This window comes from Tinamus guttatus, unplaced genomic scaffold (assembly GCF_059628265.1).
Source record: "Tinamus guttatus ecotype Peru unplaced genomic scaffold, ASM5962826v1 Tinamus_guttatus_pri_ptg000226l, whole genome shotgun sequence".
NCBI classification, from domain to species: Eukaryota; Metazoa; Chordata; class Aves; order Tinamiformes; family Tinamidae; genus Tinamus; species Tinamus guttatus.
Genome location: NW_028288760.1, coordinates 4,088,522 through 4,106,336, shown reverse-complemented (window position 1 = coordinate 4,106,336; position 17,815 = coordinate 4,088,522). Strand labels below are relative to the sequence as shown.

Below are 17,815 nucleotides of genomic sequence, written 5' to 3'. Positions count from 1 at the left end.
TATTTTTTTTCCCTCTAAATCTGACACCACCGTCTTAAGGTACCACTGCAAATATATTCCTTTGGTGTGATCAGAAGTCTGCCTAACCATACCGACAAAATAATAACCCCCACAAAGGGGTTATTCTAAAGTCAGGTTGCAACCTTTTGGAATAAACAATCTAAATGTTGTTAGCCCTCTAAGTACAAATTTCAGCAAATGGTTAAAGATGCATGGAAAAGATAAAGTTGGTTCAGATTATTTTCATGATATTTGATTTTATCACATTTATTACTTTACCTGTGCCACTTTGGCTGTAATATTAAAATACTAGATAGAAACACAGAACGCTTGCCTGTACACTTTTTTTTTTCTGTCATTCCTAAGGTTTTACTTCTGCATGTAACTTTCATGAATAATGACTCTGTGTGAGCTTCTCATGTGCATCTAACATAGTTGGTATTGTGCAAAATGACTAAATTGATTTCCTGTTTTTAAATGCTAATATGATTATATCCTAGTCTGTGAATTTTTTGTAGAAAATATTGAGAAGCTTCTCCATTCATTCATTCATTGCTTTGTTTCATTGCTCTTGTCTACCTAGTCCTTCAAACACCAACTGTTCTTTTTAAAATACACATAACATTTACAAATGAATGGACCAATTTTGTTTCACCTTCCTTATTATTTAGCATTTCTGTAAGTAAGATCGTTAAACATGTGCTTTCACAAGAGTTTAAGACTTCTATAAATAATTGACACACACTATTCTACCTCTCTTTCCTTCAGTAAATCTGCTCTTTTTCAGCTCCATTCCTTTCTGCTTTTTGAATGCACCGTTACAAGATAACTCTGAAAAGAGGTATTGCTCTCTTTAGGGTGATAAAAATAAGAAATATTGTTTTGGCAACTCACAAACATTATTTTCAATCAAAGTGTCTTTGATGCTCTGTTAATAAGTCCATTACTGCATCCTTACCGATTTTCATCTTAGGATATCGTATTTTTCAGGTATATTCTTGCAATATATGGTTATTTTGTGTTTGAAATTCTGACATAATTAAACACAATTTTATCAGATTTGGAGTGCACCTCTTCCATGCTCTAAGTATAGCTTAAGATTCTTTTTAAATTGAACTTAACAGAATAACAGATATTATTTTCTGGTTAACACAGAAAGAATGCAGGCCACTGGTAAGGAAAGTCAAATATAAACATCCCTTTTCCAGTTTTCACTGCCAAATATGAGCAGTGTCTGTACAAGATGGAATTTAAAAATGCAATAAAGCTAGAGGTCTGCTTCCTACAACTCTGCATAGCAATGATGACCTCTTAAATATAATCAAGAGCCCATTTTGCCCTTGGTCTGCTCCAGTCTTGGGTTTGAATTGCAAATGGGAAATGCAGGATTGACCTGTTGAGAGGTCACTGTGGTGTGTGTAAGGTCCTTCTTTAATATGATAGTAGAGATTGAATGGGGCTCTATTTCCATCCCTTGTTCATTTGTGGTACAGTATTTCAAAGCAACAGAAATAGTTTTCAGAGAATCCTTATGAGTGATAGCAAATAATTGTTAATAGATACAGCATGGTAGCTTTATTTTATATCTGCTGCAGTACTTTTTTTTCTGTTCTTTTTTTCTTTTCTTTTTTCCCCTTTTTCCCCCTGTAAAGGCAGCTTTTTCCATTTCACAAATGGAGCATGGTGGTCAAGTCACTCTGTTACTGGCCTCGTTTGAAGCTTAACTGCATAGAATTAGGAAGAAGGAAGAATGTGAATGGTACCATCCTCAACTTTCAGTAAGGAGAATATTACTTACTGACAGCTGCCGGATAAGACAGTTTATAAATGGCTGGGCACTTGGCATTAATGTATTCAAAATTATTTTACTTACTAGATCCCTATGTGGCTCTAGTTAGTGTCTGGTATCAGTGGACTGTTAGGGCTTTGTTATTGGTACAGCTGAAAACATCTCATTTAGAGATTTATAAAATAATTAAAAGAATCTCTCTAGATGTTCTGACATGTTTTGCTTGTGTTTCTGATGGATAACATTTGTAGGCCATGAAACAGAGATCCTGGAAATATTCATAATGTTTATTTCAGTGGAAGAAAACCTTATTCAGTTTACATATCTAACTTTACATATCTGCCTATCTATTTTACTCATTCTTTAAAGTTTTGGGATTTTCTCCCTTAAAATAAATAGATAAATAAGCGGTCTCCTCTCTGTCACAGTCCATTAAGATATTAAATTCATAACTCAGTTTAGCAAAGACTTCCCCTGCAGGGACAGGCATTAGGGGACGTGCTGTTTATATAAATTATGGAGTACGATAGAGAGTTGTCATTCTCTTTTTCCACCAATCAGTACAATACTTTTTCCCCTCAAGCAATAAGTGTGGGATATTTTTAATAGTGTTCTTAAATTACACTTTATTTTCATTAAAAGGCCACTGAAACATTGTTAAGTTTCTGCCTTTCTCGATATTTTTCCTCCATTTTTGGGAGGGCTGGAGGACTCCTCGATGCTGTGAGCACCACTGCAGCCATTTTAAAGCCAGTTCTCTGTTTATTAGGCTCAGATATGTTTCATTTGAAGGCAGAAAACAGGCTTTTGTGAGGCAAATTTAGCTTCGATGACAGAAACTGTGTTGTTCCTTTGTGTGAATTTTCAGGATTTTGAGTGAATATTGAGGCATCACATCAGTTATTTTTCATATTGAATAAAATGAGCGAGAAGAAAATCCCTTTTGCTGAGGTGCGTGGTGGCCGCTGTGGCAGGCCGGGCCGGGCGTCCCTGGGAGACTCCATGCGTCTGCCCCCATTGGGAAGCCTGGCTTTTTTTGGCGTCACAACTTGTTCGGTCTGTAGTCTTTATCTCCTCACTCTCTCATTGCCCTGATCTCCAAACTTTGGTGCCTGTTTCTTGGGGAATCCTGCCTGGAAGGAGGATGCTCGGCGTTGTGTTGACTCCCAGTATCTAGCTCCTCTCTTGGAGGCCAGGCCTTCCCACACACGAGGAGCTTTGGCTCTGCCTGTCCCATCCTGGCCCACGCAGAACAGGCTCACAGCTTGGCACCGTGCCATGGCCCTGCTGGTGTAGGGACAGGGAAATGGCGTTTCTGTTCATCTGCTGCCCTGCAGAACAGCGTGTGCGGCCTCCCCTCCTTCTGTGGCAGCGGTTCCTTTGCTGGTTTGTTGCTGGCTTAGAGCTCAAGTATTGCAACTTTTAGAAAAACTTACATTTTTTGTGCTTGAGTTGTTTTTAGGCTTCTTTGTTGCTAACCCAGTGTACTTTGTTGTATTTGTTCCAGACAAGGTAGCATTGTGCAGCTGCTGGGGGGAAGGAAAAAGTTTTTCTCTCTAGTTTGCCTTTCCGAAGTTGCTAATTTCGTGGCGCGCTGAGTGCCCACGGTGCTGAACCACCGCTCTGCCAGCTGGAGCTAAAAAGGTCTCTCAGCCTCTGTGTGGAGCACACAAAGCCCCTTAGAAAGTCCAGCCAGCTTTTTGTTTCATTTGACCTAAACACATTAGGTCAGCCGGTGTCCAAAAGCCCCGCTCCTAATTGGCCATCAGCCTACACGGCTCATTACTGTACCTGAGCAAGCCGGGGCCTCGCGGGGCCATGGCAAAGGGCAGCCCATCAAAGCGGTGTCGGTGGCAGCCGCCAGCCCGGGGTCAGGCTTGCAGAGCTGCCATGTGTGCGGCTTTCTCTCTATATTTACCGAGCATTATTTCCTCCACATTGTTGCAAAGGGATTGAAGGTTTGGGGCCCACTGCGCCGCTGGCCCGGCCGCCTCGGCTCCGCGGCCGCGTGCCCGCTGCCACCAGCCCTCGTCCCTCGTCCCCAGCACACGCCTCGGCCGCGGGGCCGCTGCGCTGCCGAGCCCACGAGTAACGGCAGGAGCTGACGGGGAGCATCCCGCATCCTGCCGGCAGCGCCTCGGGTCCCTTCCGAGGGCGCCGGGAATGGGGCTCCCCTTGCCGCTTCCACAAGCGCCGCCCGGCTGCATGAGGCTCGGTGGTGTGGCAGCTCGGCAATTCCAGCTTTCGGGAGCTTCGCAAAAGCAGGATGAGCCTGTTCTTGGCTTTCCATGTTCCTCAAATAGGGGGTCGAGCTGGTTATTCTCCTTGCACGTTTCCTGGCTTTTGCTGGTTTAAGTCAGAGATGCTCCTGCACACGTTGGGTGTTTGCAAGGAGCACTGGTGTTGGGTGTGCCCAAGCTTGGCTTGGCAAAGTGCAATAGGATGTTTTATTCGAATAATGTTTACTTTTCTGTACTTGTTTTCATAACACCAAAATGTTAGTGTCTCCCGGTGCCCCTTCCCTTCCCGAGGGATGTCCTGGCCATGCTCTTTGCCTTTCCTCACACAGGACATTGCAGAGAACGGCTGCTCTGCGGCACCTGAAGAGGCTCTGCCACGGCCAGCACCTTCTCCTGCCGTTGAAAAGAAGGACCCTAGGTTAAGGGAAGATAGAAGACCCATCACAGTGCATTTTGGGCAGGTACGTGTTGCTTTCTCTAAACTCCAAAAAGAAAACAAAGAGTTCAGAGGAAAGGCACTGTGTAGGATATGCCAATCATTTCTTTAACTTTTGAAGTTGAATGACATACCTGTATAAATGGGATTCAAAAACCTTCCTTTGTGGTGTTCACTGATTCCTTCTGTTCACACAGTGTTTTTGGAGGAAAACATATTCTAACTCCATCTGAAAAAAACACAAAATCATTAAAACAATTTTATAATCTACTTTGTTCTTTTAGCGTGCAAAGATGCTGTGGCTCCCAAGGCTAATGGTGTATAATTTAAAATATCCTCTGTTATGTAGCCAGATCATTAGTGTCAACACAAAACATCCAACTATTAAAGCATTTTAACATTATTTGAAAATTAAAAGCGGTGAGCTAAGATAGAAAAATCAATTAATAGCTTATTAGTGTACTTTCTATTTCAGTATTGACAATTGAGCTATGCACATTAGTTACTCCTACAATGTTTCTTTCAATATGTTTGCAAAAGAGCGATTTTGGTTTCTTTTGTTAAGAGCTAATTATTTAGAAGATGTTACATTTGTTGTGATTATCACAGAAAAATGTACAATGCTCACTATGAATTTGCCAGCGTTTTACTCAAAAGTGTTTGTTTCTCCCAGAAAGTAACATTATTTTGGTTTGCAATTTTTTTTCTTTTACAGTATTATTATCATGAGAGAAGTAAATACATGGTTTCACCTAAGGAAAAGTGATTTTAAAACAATTATAAACAAAAGCAATTATAAAAGGAATGGGAATTAAAATGTGAGGCAAACCAGATTTATAGATGAGCATTTAATAATAGAAACAAGTCAGTATAACTGCACTGCCTGCTTCGATATTAAGCAGAGCTACATCAGATACATCATACCCCGCTGCTCAGAGCATTTTATTTTCAGGTCTCTCTGTCATTTCAGAACTTTGGCAACTGTGCAGAATGTAAGTGGTTGAAGGCTTTTTTTTCAAACAGATTCCTTTCCAATTAAATATTTGCAGTAGTGATTTATTTTTCACTTATTTTCCATGCCAATACAGCTGAGAGGAATTGAGGCTACTGGAGAAATATAGCCACCTATCTCTAGCAGGAAAATGCTACATTTCCTTTAAAACAGCCAGAATTCCAGATAATACTATAGTGTATTTTCATTTTTTCTCTTTAGATTTCTATGAAAGATGAATAGTTCAAGCATTTTGGTAGATTAATGAAATGTATAATCAAGTGGAAAATGTGACTTTAAATTCATGAGTTTTTTTAATGGCCACTTTCAAATTTTTTAATGATCACTTTCTCTGTGTCAAAGGAAACACAACATCAGCTCTAGTGAACCACTGACTGCGGTGAAAGACTCGCTTGCTAAATGCTTATTACTGCCATTACATTACAAATGTCAGGTTTCCAAAAAATTAGCTAACTTGGCAGTTGTAGGGCTGCCTCGCTTCGAGCCTTTGTCCTTTCACAGGTCCCTTTTTGCTGATAACCCAATGCCAAATTGAAAATTAAATCACATTTTCATGCAAAAGGAAAGGTGTTCAGGTCTATGAAAAATAAATTAAGGCTTTGGGGAGGGGGAAAAACAGCAAAATTTACTGTTTAAACAGGAGATGGCTTCTAACTAGTGATTAAAGGGAGAGATTTCAGTGTCACTTTTAACTCTGCCTGGGATACAGTAGGTGGGAACAATTAAAAAGCCACCAGAACTCTGAAATAAGGGCTGTTTGTGCATTCACAGCTCTTATAAACCGAAGAGGATGAAAGAGGCTTTTTTCTCATTGTCACTTGCTTTCTGTGTCTGCTAGTATTATGCGAGTGTATATGGCAAAGGCAGACTTTTTTAAAATGCATGCATGTGGATTAGGGTCAAGCCCTGTGTATCAGTAATGCAGTAAGCCCCGTCCATACCGCTGCAGCGAGCGAGGCTACCAGCAGCAGCGAGATGCTTTAATTGAGACATGCTGTCAAAGTGACAAACACATTTGCATACAGTCTATTTATTTTTGTTGGAAAGGTCTGCAGTCTGCTGGTGGTGGAACATTCTTAATCAGCTCGCGGTGAGCGAGCCGGCAGCGAGCTGTCCCGCGCTAGGTGCTTCTCTTCATTACATGACAGATTAGCTAATGGGGGATGGGCTGCCAAGCCAGCAGCAACCTTTAATTTTAACTCATTATCTCGCGCCCTATAGTAAGTTCGTTTCTAGCTTTCCTAAGCACAGTTACGTACCTGCAGTTGTTAGCTAACAAAAAAAATGCCAGCAAATATCCTGAAATCCTTTGCATAGCGCTTTAGCTGATTGCTGATAAATCTTTGCAAACAATTATCTGCATGTATGAGAGTTTGTAGCGTTGGGTCTCATCTTGGTAGATGTTGATCGGATGCTAGTTAAGGGGCTATTTAAGACAGAATTGTTTTAACCGTGGCTTCTGTCACACCACGACATTGTGGGAAAGGTCTCCATGGCAGGAGGAGGATTTTGGCCAGCTATCCCAGGGCAAAGCCGTAGGAATGAAGAAGGTGTCTTGAGAAGGCTACGAGAGGACAAGGCAGCGAAGGGAGGGCTGGGGCCCTCCTTCACTTGGGCGCTCACGATAGTCAACAAGTAGCAAGAGCGACAGAGGCAGCCGAGGTTTAACTAGTGGGGAGGAGGGGATCGGCTCTCAAATGGCAGGAAAGGCTCCAGTGAGTAGTGAGTAGGACTGGACTGCGCTCGCTGCTGGGCGAAAAGCAAGGTCCATGTGTGTGCCCGCTTTCTGGGCAGGGTGCATGGCTTTATCCTTCTCATCCTTGGGCTATATGGGGAATAAACCCGAAATACAGTGGCAGTGGGACTGGCTCAACTTCTGCTTTGCAGGGCGGGTTGTCACCTCCAACGGCAGGTCAAGGCCGTGAGTCCAGGTCACCGTGGCTGCTTCAGACACGTTCCTGGTGAGATGCTGCGGATCTGTTGCAGTACTGGGCAAATTTGATCTTTTATATATATATATATGTATATGTATATATATATATATATATATTTATATATAAACAAAATGTTTGTTTTCCTCCAATAGCCACAGAGATTCTGGTTGCTAGAATCTCATCTTTAATGCTTAGTGTAAGGAGGGAGGACTCGCCGAGTCGGAGCCTTTTGGGAAGGGTTTTTCCCAGGGTGCCGGTAGCGCTCTTGCCCCGCGCTGTGTGTTCCTGCTGGAGCTGCAGCTCCGCGGCCGAGCTGTTCCCCTGGCGAGGGGGCTGTGCAGGATGCGCCCGTGGAGACTTCGGGCTCTTCCCCCCGCCACTTTCCATGGGCTGATGGAGCTGGGTAGCAATTAAAGTCTGCATTGCAGTCCTGTCCGATTTCAGAAGTTTGTTGCTTGAGAAGCTTTTAATATTTCTCCACCCTAAACATAAATATTGATTTAAAAGTTGCATTTATGCCACAAATAAAAAAGAAAGAAAATAAATTAAATTAGAAATACTGCAAGGCTTTTTTTTTTTTTTTTTACAAAGCCAAACTATCCTGATAAGTTTCTTTTGTTTCCTGTAGAGACACAAGGCTCAAGTATTGCATTCAAATATTTAGATAAGTGACATTTATGTATGTTACAGCCCCCAAAGCCGGGGATCCAGGAAAGGCAGGCATCTCCTTAATGATGGTGGTTGTGTGGCTGTTCCAGATAGCGCCAGCAGCTCTCCAAAGTATCTTGCTGAGCTTTTAATGAGCAGTAGGCTTTCTCAGTTCTCTCATATGTATTTATTTTTGCAATAGATAATAAAAAAAATATAAACTGAGAGCTTGGCTAAGAGAGGAAGGCAGATTTGTATCTGAATCTGATATTTTAGACGCCTTTTCCTTCCAAAAGACGGTGCTTACCTGCTAGGCCACTAGTGCACCAGGTCACATGTGCGTGTGTCCCTGTACCATAACCCAGTACCACCAGAGAAGTGGGACAATTCCCAAACCGGGAGCTGCCTTTGGAATAGGGAACAGTGACGGTGCCGTTAGGTGGCTGAGCACGGGCACCTCTGCGCGTGGCCGCCCGGACGCTGCTGCTGCCCTGATGAGCCGCGGCCAGGCTTGTCCTCTGGGGGAAGTTGAGCACTGGGATAGAGGCGAATCACACCGGCAATCCTCTTCTGCTCTCTAATTGCTTCTTGTATAATTAGAGGGTCTTTTGTCAGCTTAGGTGTGTTTATGCTTCCGTGGTTTGTTTTTATTTAGCTGCAAATAGAATATTTTATCCATTTAGATGCACAAAGGTAAAGCTTAATAAAATAGAAGAGAGTCTTCTAAATGCATGTTTGCTTAAGAGATTCAGTCCTACTCCATTTTCAATGCAAACAGGGAAGAGTTAGTATTCTAGGGGCTAATGTAAATCTTGGGAGCAGCAAAACAAAAGGAAAATATATTCATCCCACTAAAGCAACTTATCTGAGTGTGAAGGACTTGTCCAAAATTCTCTTCCAAGCTGATTCTTACTGTTACTAAAGTTTCAGAAGCCATAAAATGGAAATTGTGCCCTTATTTGCTGTTTTCATCATTTGCTGTGGGGGAGCTGAACATTCACATTCATTTTCCCTGCTTGGGATTGGCGCCTAGACATGCAGAACGAGCAACTCGGCTTTGTAGGGCAGCTTCGTCCTCAGGAAGATTAAACAGTATTAAGGGGTCAGGGGGAGGATGGGGAGAAGCCAGGCAGCCACATTCCACAAATGCAGGGCTGGATCTGGGAGGACAGGGGCAGGCGGCGGGAGGGATCCCGAGGGCGGAAGGGGGGAAGGCGGCTCCCGGCCCGGGACTCCCGTCACAGCCAGGTGCCTCGGGACAATGGGCAGCTCCCGGAGCGGGGCGGCTCTTGTGCACCACTGGGGTAGAAACCCAGGGGAAAGGGGAACACGAGGCCATTTCCTTACGTCCGTGTGAGTTACACCATGGCTGCACAGCCGGCCTCCCCAGGAGGAGCGACACGGTTCCCTTCTCATGAACCAGGTGAAATTTTCTTCCTCTATCTGTTTGGTTCTTTATGGATCTAGTAAAAGTCTAAGCCTTTAAAAATCCTCTATCTTCTAAAACAAACAAAACAACAAAACCACATTTCCTTCCCTCATTTCTTCTTGTTACTCCTTTGCTTGACTCTTCCTTCCAGACAGGAATTCACTGTCATGCAGTAGAAAACCCCTTGTGGGAAAGGAAAATGTATTGGCCCAGAAGTACTTGTTCATCTAATACCTGCTTGAGACTATTCAGATGTCCTATCAAGTTCTTAGGGGCCACTGCTCACAGAAGAGGAACGAAAACAATATCGATGAGCAAGAAAATAATGCGTTTGATGGAAATTCTGCTTTGTGGTTTGCAAGATTTGCAGGAATGACAATCCATGGGATAGGAATTATCTAACTGAAAGGCTTGCACTCTTGTCATGCGTGTAAATATTTGACAAGTGAGCGCTGGCTCTCTCTTTAGGAGGATGTGCAGCACCCGCAGCGCGTACCGGCGGTGGCTGCCTCGCGCGCCCGCCGCCAGCGCGTTCCAACGAGCAGCCGGGCTGCCGCGGCGGCGGAGCGCAGGCTTCGGAGCAGCATCGTGCTGCTCCCGTCCTGTGGCCAGCACAAGCGTTCGTCCGCAAAAACACACATTCTGCACTGGGGCCTTTAGGATTTGCCAACCTTCTTGGCATTTCAAGCGCTTTTTAAACAGGGATGTTCAGAATAAATCCACTGCCCTGGGTACGTGCAAGTCGGATGCCATAACGCTTGGATCTGGATGTGTGGAGAAAACAGTGTGGCTGAGCCGACCTCCTAGGGCTCTGTGACAGCAACAGCAGCTGTAACGTGTGCGCAGAGCTTCCTCGTTAGTCCTGTTATGTCGAGGAACCTGTAACTGCCGTGTAGGGAATATCGTGGTCCATCACTGCTGGCATCTAGAAGCAGAATTGTGCTTTATAAATAATACATACATATGAAATAAATACATCAGTGCATGCAAGGCTAATCAAATCACCTAGATTGACAACTTGAGAAGGGTTCAGAGGGGCTTATGGATGACTTGCTTAGTCTATCAACCTATATCAGCATCCAGAAGTTTTGTATATATTACTGCAAGGTGGATAGATGCAGTTAGGCCCAAGCTGTCTGAACTGACCTCTGGGCCCTGGATTAAACTAGAAGATGAAAGGGAGGAGGGGGTATCTGAAGGCGAGGTTTCTCCTAACTGCTAGCCACCCTGCGACTGCTTGTTTGGACGGGTGTCTGGGGGATCTGTCCTTCCGAGCTGGACTGATGTTAGCGTCACGTATAACCGCCCCAGCGGGCCCTGCTTTCCAAAGTCCAGGAGACTTGTAATTTTGTGTGCTTGTCTGGAGGAATGCTACCCTAATTATGCTGACTTCCACGGTGAATGATGGAGATGGGCAAAGTAGAAAGTCGCTGCTGTTTATAGAACTCCTTAAATGAGAAGCTAGCTCATTTATTTATTTATTTTTCGATCCAAGTATCCTCCTTGCTAGAGAGCAATACCTTTAGAGGATAATAAGGGATAGGCCCATTTTCCAGCATGTTAAATCATGTGGGTTGTGTGATCTCCTTGACTAGAGATCTGGTATCAGGCCTGCTGAAAGCCCGATGTAAGGCTGATGAAATGACCAGTTAAAAAAAAAAAAGTGGTGTGGGTCTTTATTTTTAATATTGCATTGCTGGATTTTCTGGTATTTTAAATGAAAAATATATGTAGTTACCTCCACGTTGACAATGTCCTTGAGGATTTGACAGTGAGATTTTCCAGCAGTTGCTCTTCGTTAGAATCCTGGTGGTGTTTAATAAGGCAGCCGAACTGCTGGCACCTCCGGTTCTTGTTTGTTCTCCGAGGGCTCGGGGCTGCTGCAGTAAGCACATCGACCAGGGCTGATCATTACAAGGGCGTACGCCACCATGAATAAAAATGTCACACGTTTTCCCATCTCACAGCAGTACAAAATGTCAGTCCTGTCAAACAGACATTGCAGGTAGCAGTGAGCAGTCAGTACAAATTGGGAAGCTGAATATTCCCCCAGCTTTCTGATATTCTTCATTTGAAGCAGAAGAAAAACAGTTGTTAACCTATTAGCTGTGATTTTAAACTCTGCTGAGATAGTAGATGGATAGACTTTAACACATGGGGATAAATATATTCCTGGGGTCTAGGATTTTTTATAACATGTCTCTCCATCCTTGTACATTGAGAAACAGATGGAATGAAAACTGGCCCCCTCAAAATATACCTAATTTTCATAGAAGTGCGTTGGAATTTTGGACATCTTTCAATGAGATTATCTTTCGAAATGCTCCCCCTTTTCATCTTTCTGAATAGTTCTGAAAAACCTCCTTGCTGTTTTGCTGGTAATCCAGAATGGCCTTGGTTCAGTGAGTTATGGGAGTTTTCTTTCATGGTCCTTTCATCCTGCACTAACATAATAGGGGATTGTGGTTGTATTCTCTTTCTGTACAAATGAAAGTTGTGCTGCGCGCAGGCTGAGGCGTATCACATGATGGAGAGCCTTGAGCTATGTCATTTTCTGGGTGTTAAACTTGCCTTAGTACCGTGAGCGTGTCTGTGTGTTCAGTGAATCCTGCTAGGATTGAGGCGCTGGCAACGACCGCGCACGATCCCGCAGGATCCAGAGAAGCTCTGGGCTGGTGCAAAGGAAATGAAGCACAGAAGCAGTTATAGTCACCAGGGATTGCCCCGAGGACAGGGCTGCAGGTAGAACGGGCTGTGGGGGTCTGCGGGGACGTGAGCGTCTCAGGGACATTTACCCCCAGGTCCATTCTATAAGTAGACAATTCTTTGGTTTTGCTCTGATATCTTTTCCTTGATACCTAAAAATGGGTGTTAGCATTTAAGCTAGTGAATTGTTGCAAATTATCAAGGAATTTATTATTTAAAATGCCTATTTTTAAAATACGAATGAGGATACTCCGTGGCAGTAGTCTGGCCGGTGCTCTGGGGTTTCCTCTCCCTGCTGCTCTTCCCTAACAAGCCGGTGGTAGCGGGTGGCTGCGAGGCCACGTTTGCTGCAGCCTGGCCCGGTCCCGTCCCGGGCAAGGCAGTGATCCCGACACGGAGCTCCGCAGTCCTGCTGTCCGCAGCGCTCTGCCTGCCCTCCTGCACGTCCGAGGTCCAGAGCAAAGTGTGTCACGTTGGCTATTTGTGTGTGCGTGTATGGGTATATACATATATATATTTATATATATAAGCTACTCTGGGATTGTTTGCACAGTATGAGATTAATAGGTGCAAGTTATTAGCACTGCTAGCTGAGGAAGGGCTCCCAGTGCCCTGTGCTGAGATGCACCATAAAAAAGGGATCTTTCCTCTTTCGTCAGGAAGGACAGAGCAGGTCCCAGCCAGGGGAGATGGGAAGAAAAGGTAGATTTTCAGAATCGCCCTCGCTTTCAGCACAGCGCGAGGGTCCTCTCTGGGCCTTCCCAGACACCGGTGGGACTCGGGCTCGTGAAACCCGGCCCTTAGTGTGTGCTGGAGCTCCGAGACACTGATCCTTCATTTCCTTCTCTTACTCTCCCTATCTCCACTGGGCAGTGGGAGACTCCTGGCTAGAAAAGGTTAAGGGGGTAGTCCCTGTTTTTCTCATTAAACTAATCAGAGGGTTTAATTGTGGTTGTCTCCCCTCCCGTTCATGAATCCTTGGCACAGCTACAGGCGTTGCTCTGCTTGCCAGGTTCAGGCTACCTTCCCCGTGTACCAGTGTGTCGCGAAGAATGAGGCATCCCTGAATACGTGAAGAGTGTTTTGTCACACGGTCCAGCAGATTTCTGTTGAAGTATTTCAGAGTGTAAATTAAAAAATATATGCTGTAAAGCCTACACTGTTCTTGTCATCCCAGTTTGTGAGCTGTGCATATGGGAGTATGTAAAAAGCAGCGTGTGCTGTGCAGGGATCTGGATGGGTAATAAAACAGCTGCCTCAGATTCCATCTGCTTTCCGTACTGAATCTTTTCAGGTACCATACATTTTTAAGTGTTGTTATTTTCTACCCCCCCTTTTTTATTGAGTGTTCAGTTGAGGTTCGACACATTCTTCCAAAGTCAGCGCTTCAGATCTTTTGCAGCACGTTATGTTTGAGCACAACCGTGTTCAGGACTGCCAGCGCTCCCCCAGGCCTGATTATCTGTAAAACGTGCTAGCAGCTTTCAAACTGGTCCTGAATTTCTGAAGAAAATAAGATATTCATGTAGAAAGACTTTACTTTGGAAATCTGTCAGAACACCCCTCCATACTGCTTTGAGCAGGACAAACCCTTCCTCCTGTACGTGCTGGCAAGCAAGTTTTGGTCTAGGCTGTTTCCTTTACCCATTTTTTCCCTGGTTGCACTTGTTGCTGCAAATGAATTGGCCTGATAAAGGCTCTGTTTTGAATACCACTTAAAAAAATTGCTGTATCTCAATAGACATGCGCAGTTCATTGGAGATAATGCTTGGTTCAGCAGCTGTTACTTCACACATCCAGAATGATTTTTCGTAATGTTTTCTCTGGTATGAAAAATTAACTAACTGTAATGTGAAAGTCCCTTGGATATTTAATAGCTACCTGATGATCTGAGGAATGTATAATTTTAAATAGTATTTTAACAGTGTAAAAGTGAACATAAGAATTTTTTCCCTCCAGCATCTCATGGCTTAAAATCACTTGTTTGATAATTAGTAAAACTCTGCCAGATCTGCAGTCATAAAACTGGCTTTCTGCAAATTTGCTTCATGTCTTGTTGCTTCAGAAGTATTTGGAGCAAGACAATTAAGAAAATATCTAGAGAAAAATGGTATGTGAGTAAACAGCCATTGGTAAGAGAGCACTAATTTAGACATTTCTCTGCTTCACAGCAAAAACTACAGTATATACGTTTAGGAACGTACCTAGAATAGCAATTTAGCTGCTTTTAGCAACATGCCCAAGTGCTGTTTTGTACCCTTTCATCCTTACAGCACAGGTAATTAAGTTGATATTCCAACACAGCTTCCCCTACTGACCTTTTGGAAACAATGTGTTTTGCTGCATTAACAAATTAACTTCAAATCAGAGGCAGTTCCAGTAAATATGATCTTCATATAATTCAAATATACTTGCTTATCCCACTCTGGTGACAGATATTACCGTCAACATTAAAAATGAAGCTCTGGCAAAGGGCAAGCAGCTGTTGTCTGCTGGTGAACCTCCACGTCAGTTATTCCTCACTGCCCTTTGCCTGGTCTTGCTGCGATTCACAGCACTGAATGCAGCCAAACCCCTCCCATGGGCAAATTTAATGGAGAGAAAAACTGCCCCTGTGCCTGTGTAGTTTTGCCTTATCATGCCATTCAGATCTGTGGGGTTCAGAAGCGTGGTGCCTGCTGCAATAGTAATTTCCCCAGTGAAAGCTATTTGTGTAGCATTTCAGGCAGTTTTCATATGGCAGTTTGCTCTTTGGCTTGCAAGTCCCATTATCTTCACCTACCTGAGTCAGAATTTCAGATTTAATCTCACAGATTACACATGAATATATAAGGTAATTTTTATTTTCACTTACATGAATTTCATGCTCGTCTAGTGGAACTAAAGCAATCCTTGCACACGATGTGCACTAGCGTGTCTCTAAATCGAGGCTTGGGTGAGCCTTAGGCAAACCAGTGCAGTCTGTCACAAGTCTTCCCTTGTCTAGAGGCAGAGCAAAGCTGCTGCCCCATCCTTCCTTCCTTCCTCCTTCCCTCCCTCCCTTCCTTCTCTACCTGAGTTCCTACAGGGAAGAGCATTGAGCTTAGCCCATGTGGTGTGTGTTTAGCACAGACTGATTTCAGTAAAAGAAGAGAGTTCAGTGAATGGGAGGACAAATATGGACGAGCAGCAGGATTAATGAGTGCTGCCACCCGCGGAAAGCTTAGGAAAGAGGAGGAGAGCACAGGGAAGAGAGAAGTGTAGGTAGCATGGTACCCTGGAGCTGCTCCTGTGGGACGGGGTTTGGTAACAGAAAAGGCTCTTCTGAATTGCCAAGGAAAAAAAGAAGTTATGTTATTTCACAGTCCCCAAGTAAAATGGAAGCTGAGGTGACCTCGGTACATCTTGATAACTCATGCGTTTATCATAAACCTTGGGAAATGCTGTTTTCATTAGTCCTTGGTCCTGGAGTCAAGTAATTAAGTGAGACTCTCAGCTCATATTAAGGAATAGAGATTGTGACCCTCTTGGAACCAGAAAAGTAAAAGCACTGTGGATTTACCCCGATCACTTAGGGAGAAAAAAAAATCTATATATCGTTATGATTTCTAGGCCAGTATCATGGTGTTTTAAGGTCTGACTTGTAATTGTTGGCCAATTAGGACTAATAGGAACAAAATAGTGCTGCACAGCGTAAGGGCTGCATGTTGGTTTGGGTCCAGGCAAGGGGAATACGCGACATGAGGTGATCTTGCTGTTGAGCTCCTCCAAGCTGCACTGCACTGCTGATGCTCTTCATCCTCCACGTGCTGTCGGTCGCGTGCGCGGGTGCTCTGCAGTTCACACTGTAACGGGTCAGCTGGAAGGGTGCAATGTGAGCGGCCCTTCCGAGCACAGAGAGAGCTTTCAGATCCCCCAAAGCATTAAAAACTCCCTGTTATTGCTATTGCCATAGCAGATAGGATTAACAAATCCTGTCATGCATTTTCTCAGACAAATACTGCTCAGGTGAGTAGGTGGGTGCGTGTGGTGCTGCCGCACGCATGCGTTCGTGTCACTCGAGGTGAGCGGCCTGCCTTTACTGCAGGCTTGCAGGAGCTTGAGGTAACACTGCTCTGGTCTCCTCAGCTGCTGCTGCTGTCGACGCTGTGCTCTTGCACAGATGTGTTTTCATTCGGAGCCGCCGGTGACTTTGTCTTCTTGTCTTCTTTCCTACTTCAATGCGCGCTTTGCTCTAGGCAGGGCACCCAAGCCTGCATGCAGTAGGGTGTGTAAGCACAGGTTCATCTTTAAGCGTATGGAAAGTTTAATTGACTTTGCCTCTCATTTGCTGGTCTTTGCTGGTTCGAGGCCTTTAGCGTAAGTCCTCGGATTTTAGTGGAAGCTCATCAAAAAATTGTACTTTGCCAGATACATGTTAGGATCCACATAAGGGTCTGTGTTGTTGACCTGTATGAAATGTGTATGTCACGGAGGCAGGCAGCACTGCCTTTCCTGTTATGGCACTTGGTGGGTTGTGAGATTGTCCCTGCTTTGAAACATTTGTGTTCCGTGAGGTGAGTATGAGCGTAATTGCATGTTGTCATCTGCTCAAACTGCTTTTGCCACAGAATCAGAGGTGTTTCGTGTAGGTGACTATTACTTTAATTTACCTATGACTTAAGTTTCCACTTTGATACAGCAGCAAAGACTCCGTCCGCCTCGGCCACCGCCTCCAAAGATACAGCGTTCTTCTAGGCCCGTGAGTAGCTGGGAGTTTTGTTTCACTGCCACAGCTTAACACTGCCTGAATTGCACTCTTGGTAGCATTACTAAATCTTAATAGTTTCGACTGTTGAACTTTGCAAAAAAAGCAACGTGAGAATTATGCTCCTAAACTGCCTCCTTCTCTGCTGCGGTGCAGCCTGGGACCTGCATTTGTTCTGCTTTTCTTTGACGAGTTCTGCAACTTTCAGTCAGTTCTGCAGGTAACAGATGCTGCTGTTGCAATGTTTGTTTTTACTTTTGTGGTGATTTCTTAAACCAAAATTCTTGCTGGGCTGGCATAAGTTTTTAGCCAGTGAGTTTTTGAAGACTTGCACTGAGCTCTAATATGAAAGGAAGCAGAAATCTGAAGATAAAGTATTTATTCTCCCCAAGTTCTGCTTTAAATTAATTTGGGATGCTTACTTTTTCTCTGTGGAATAGATGAGTGAATGCATCTAAATAGAATGAAGTCTGTGTTTGGGTATTAGGGTGCTAAAAGTACATTGTGGTCGATAGACATCCATACTATGCTCATTTACACTGCTAGCTGAGAATCTCCTTAATTACGTGGGATCAGCATTGCCGGCGGAGCGTCTTGGCGAGGAGAGTGACTCTCACGGAAGAACCACACAGCAATTATTCCCAGTAGCTACCTTAGGCACAGAAAGCTAAGCACTGTTTCATTCAAAACACGGTAGGCAAATTGTCACGTTATCTATACTAGGTGCCTTTAAAAATGGAAACTTTACTAGATCTGCATCGGGGACTCTCTTTTCAGTTCAGGAAATACATAGTTTTGAAGGGGTGTTGCTTTTGCAGCAGGCTTGGGAGGTGTTTAATCCCATTCAGGATTTTTGCATCATGAATTTTAATTCCACCAAAAGGCAAATACAGCT

The 17,815-nt window shown here is 44.0% G+C and overlaps 1 protein-coding gene across 2 annotated transcripts in view; it reads left to right on the top strand.

Moving 5' to 3' along the window:
* Nucleotides 1-17,815, top strand: part of DENND1A (DENN domain containing 1A) — a 154,344-nt gene that overhangs the window by 124,450 nt on the left and 12,079 nt on the right. For both annotated transcript variants that reach the window (XM_088525395.1, XM_088525394.1), the window contains exon 19: nucleotides 4,359-4,490. In XM_088525395.1, coding sequence (XP_088381521.1) covers nucleotides 4,359-4,490 — 132 coding nt within the window. The remainder of the gene's footprint in view (nucleotides 1-4,358; nucleotides 4,491-17,815) is intronic.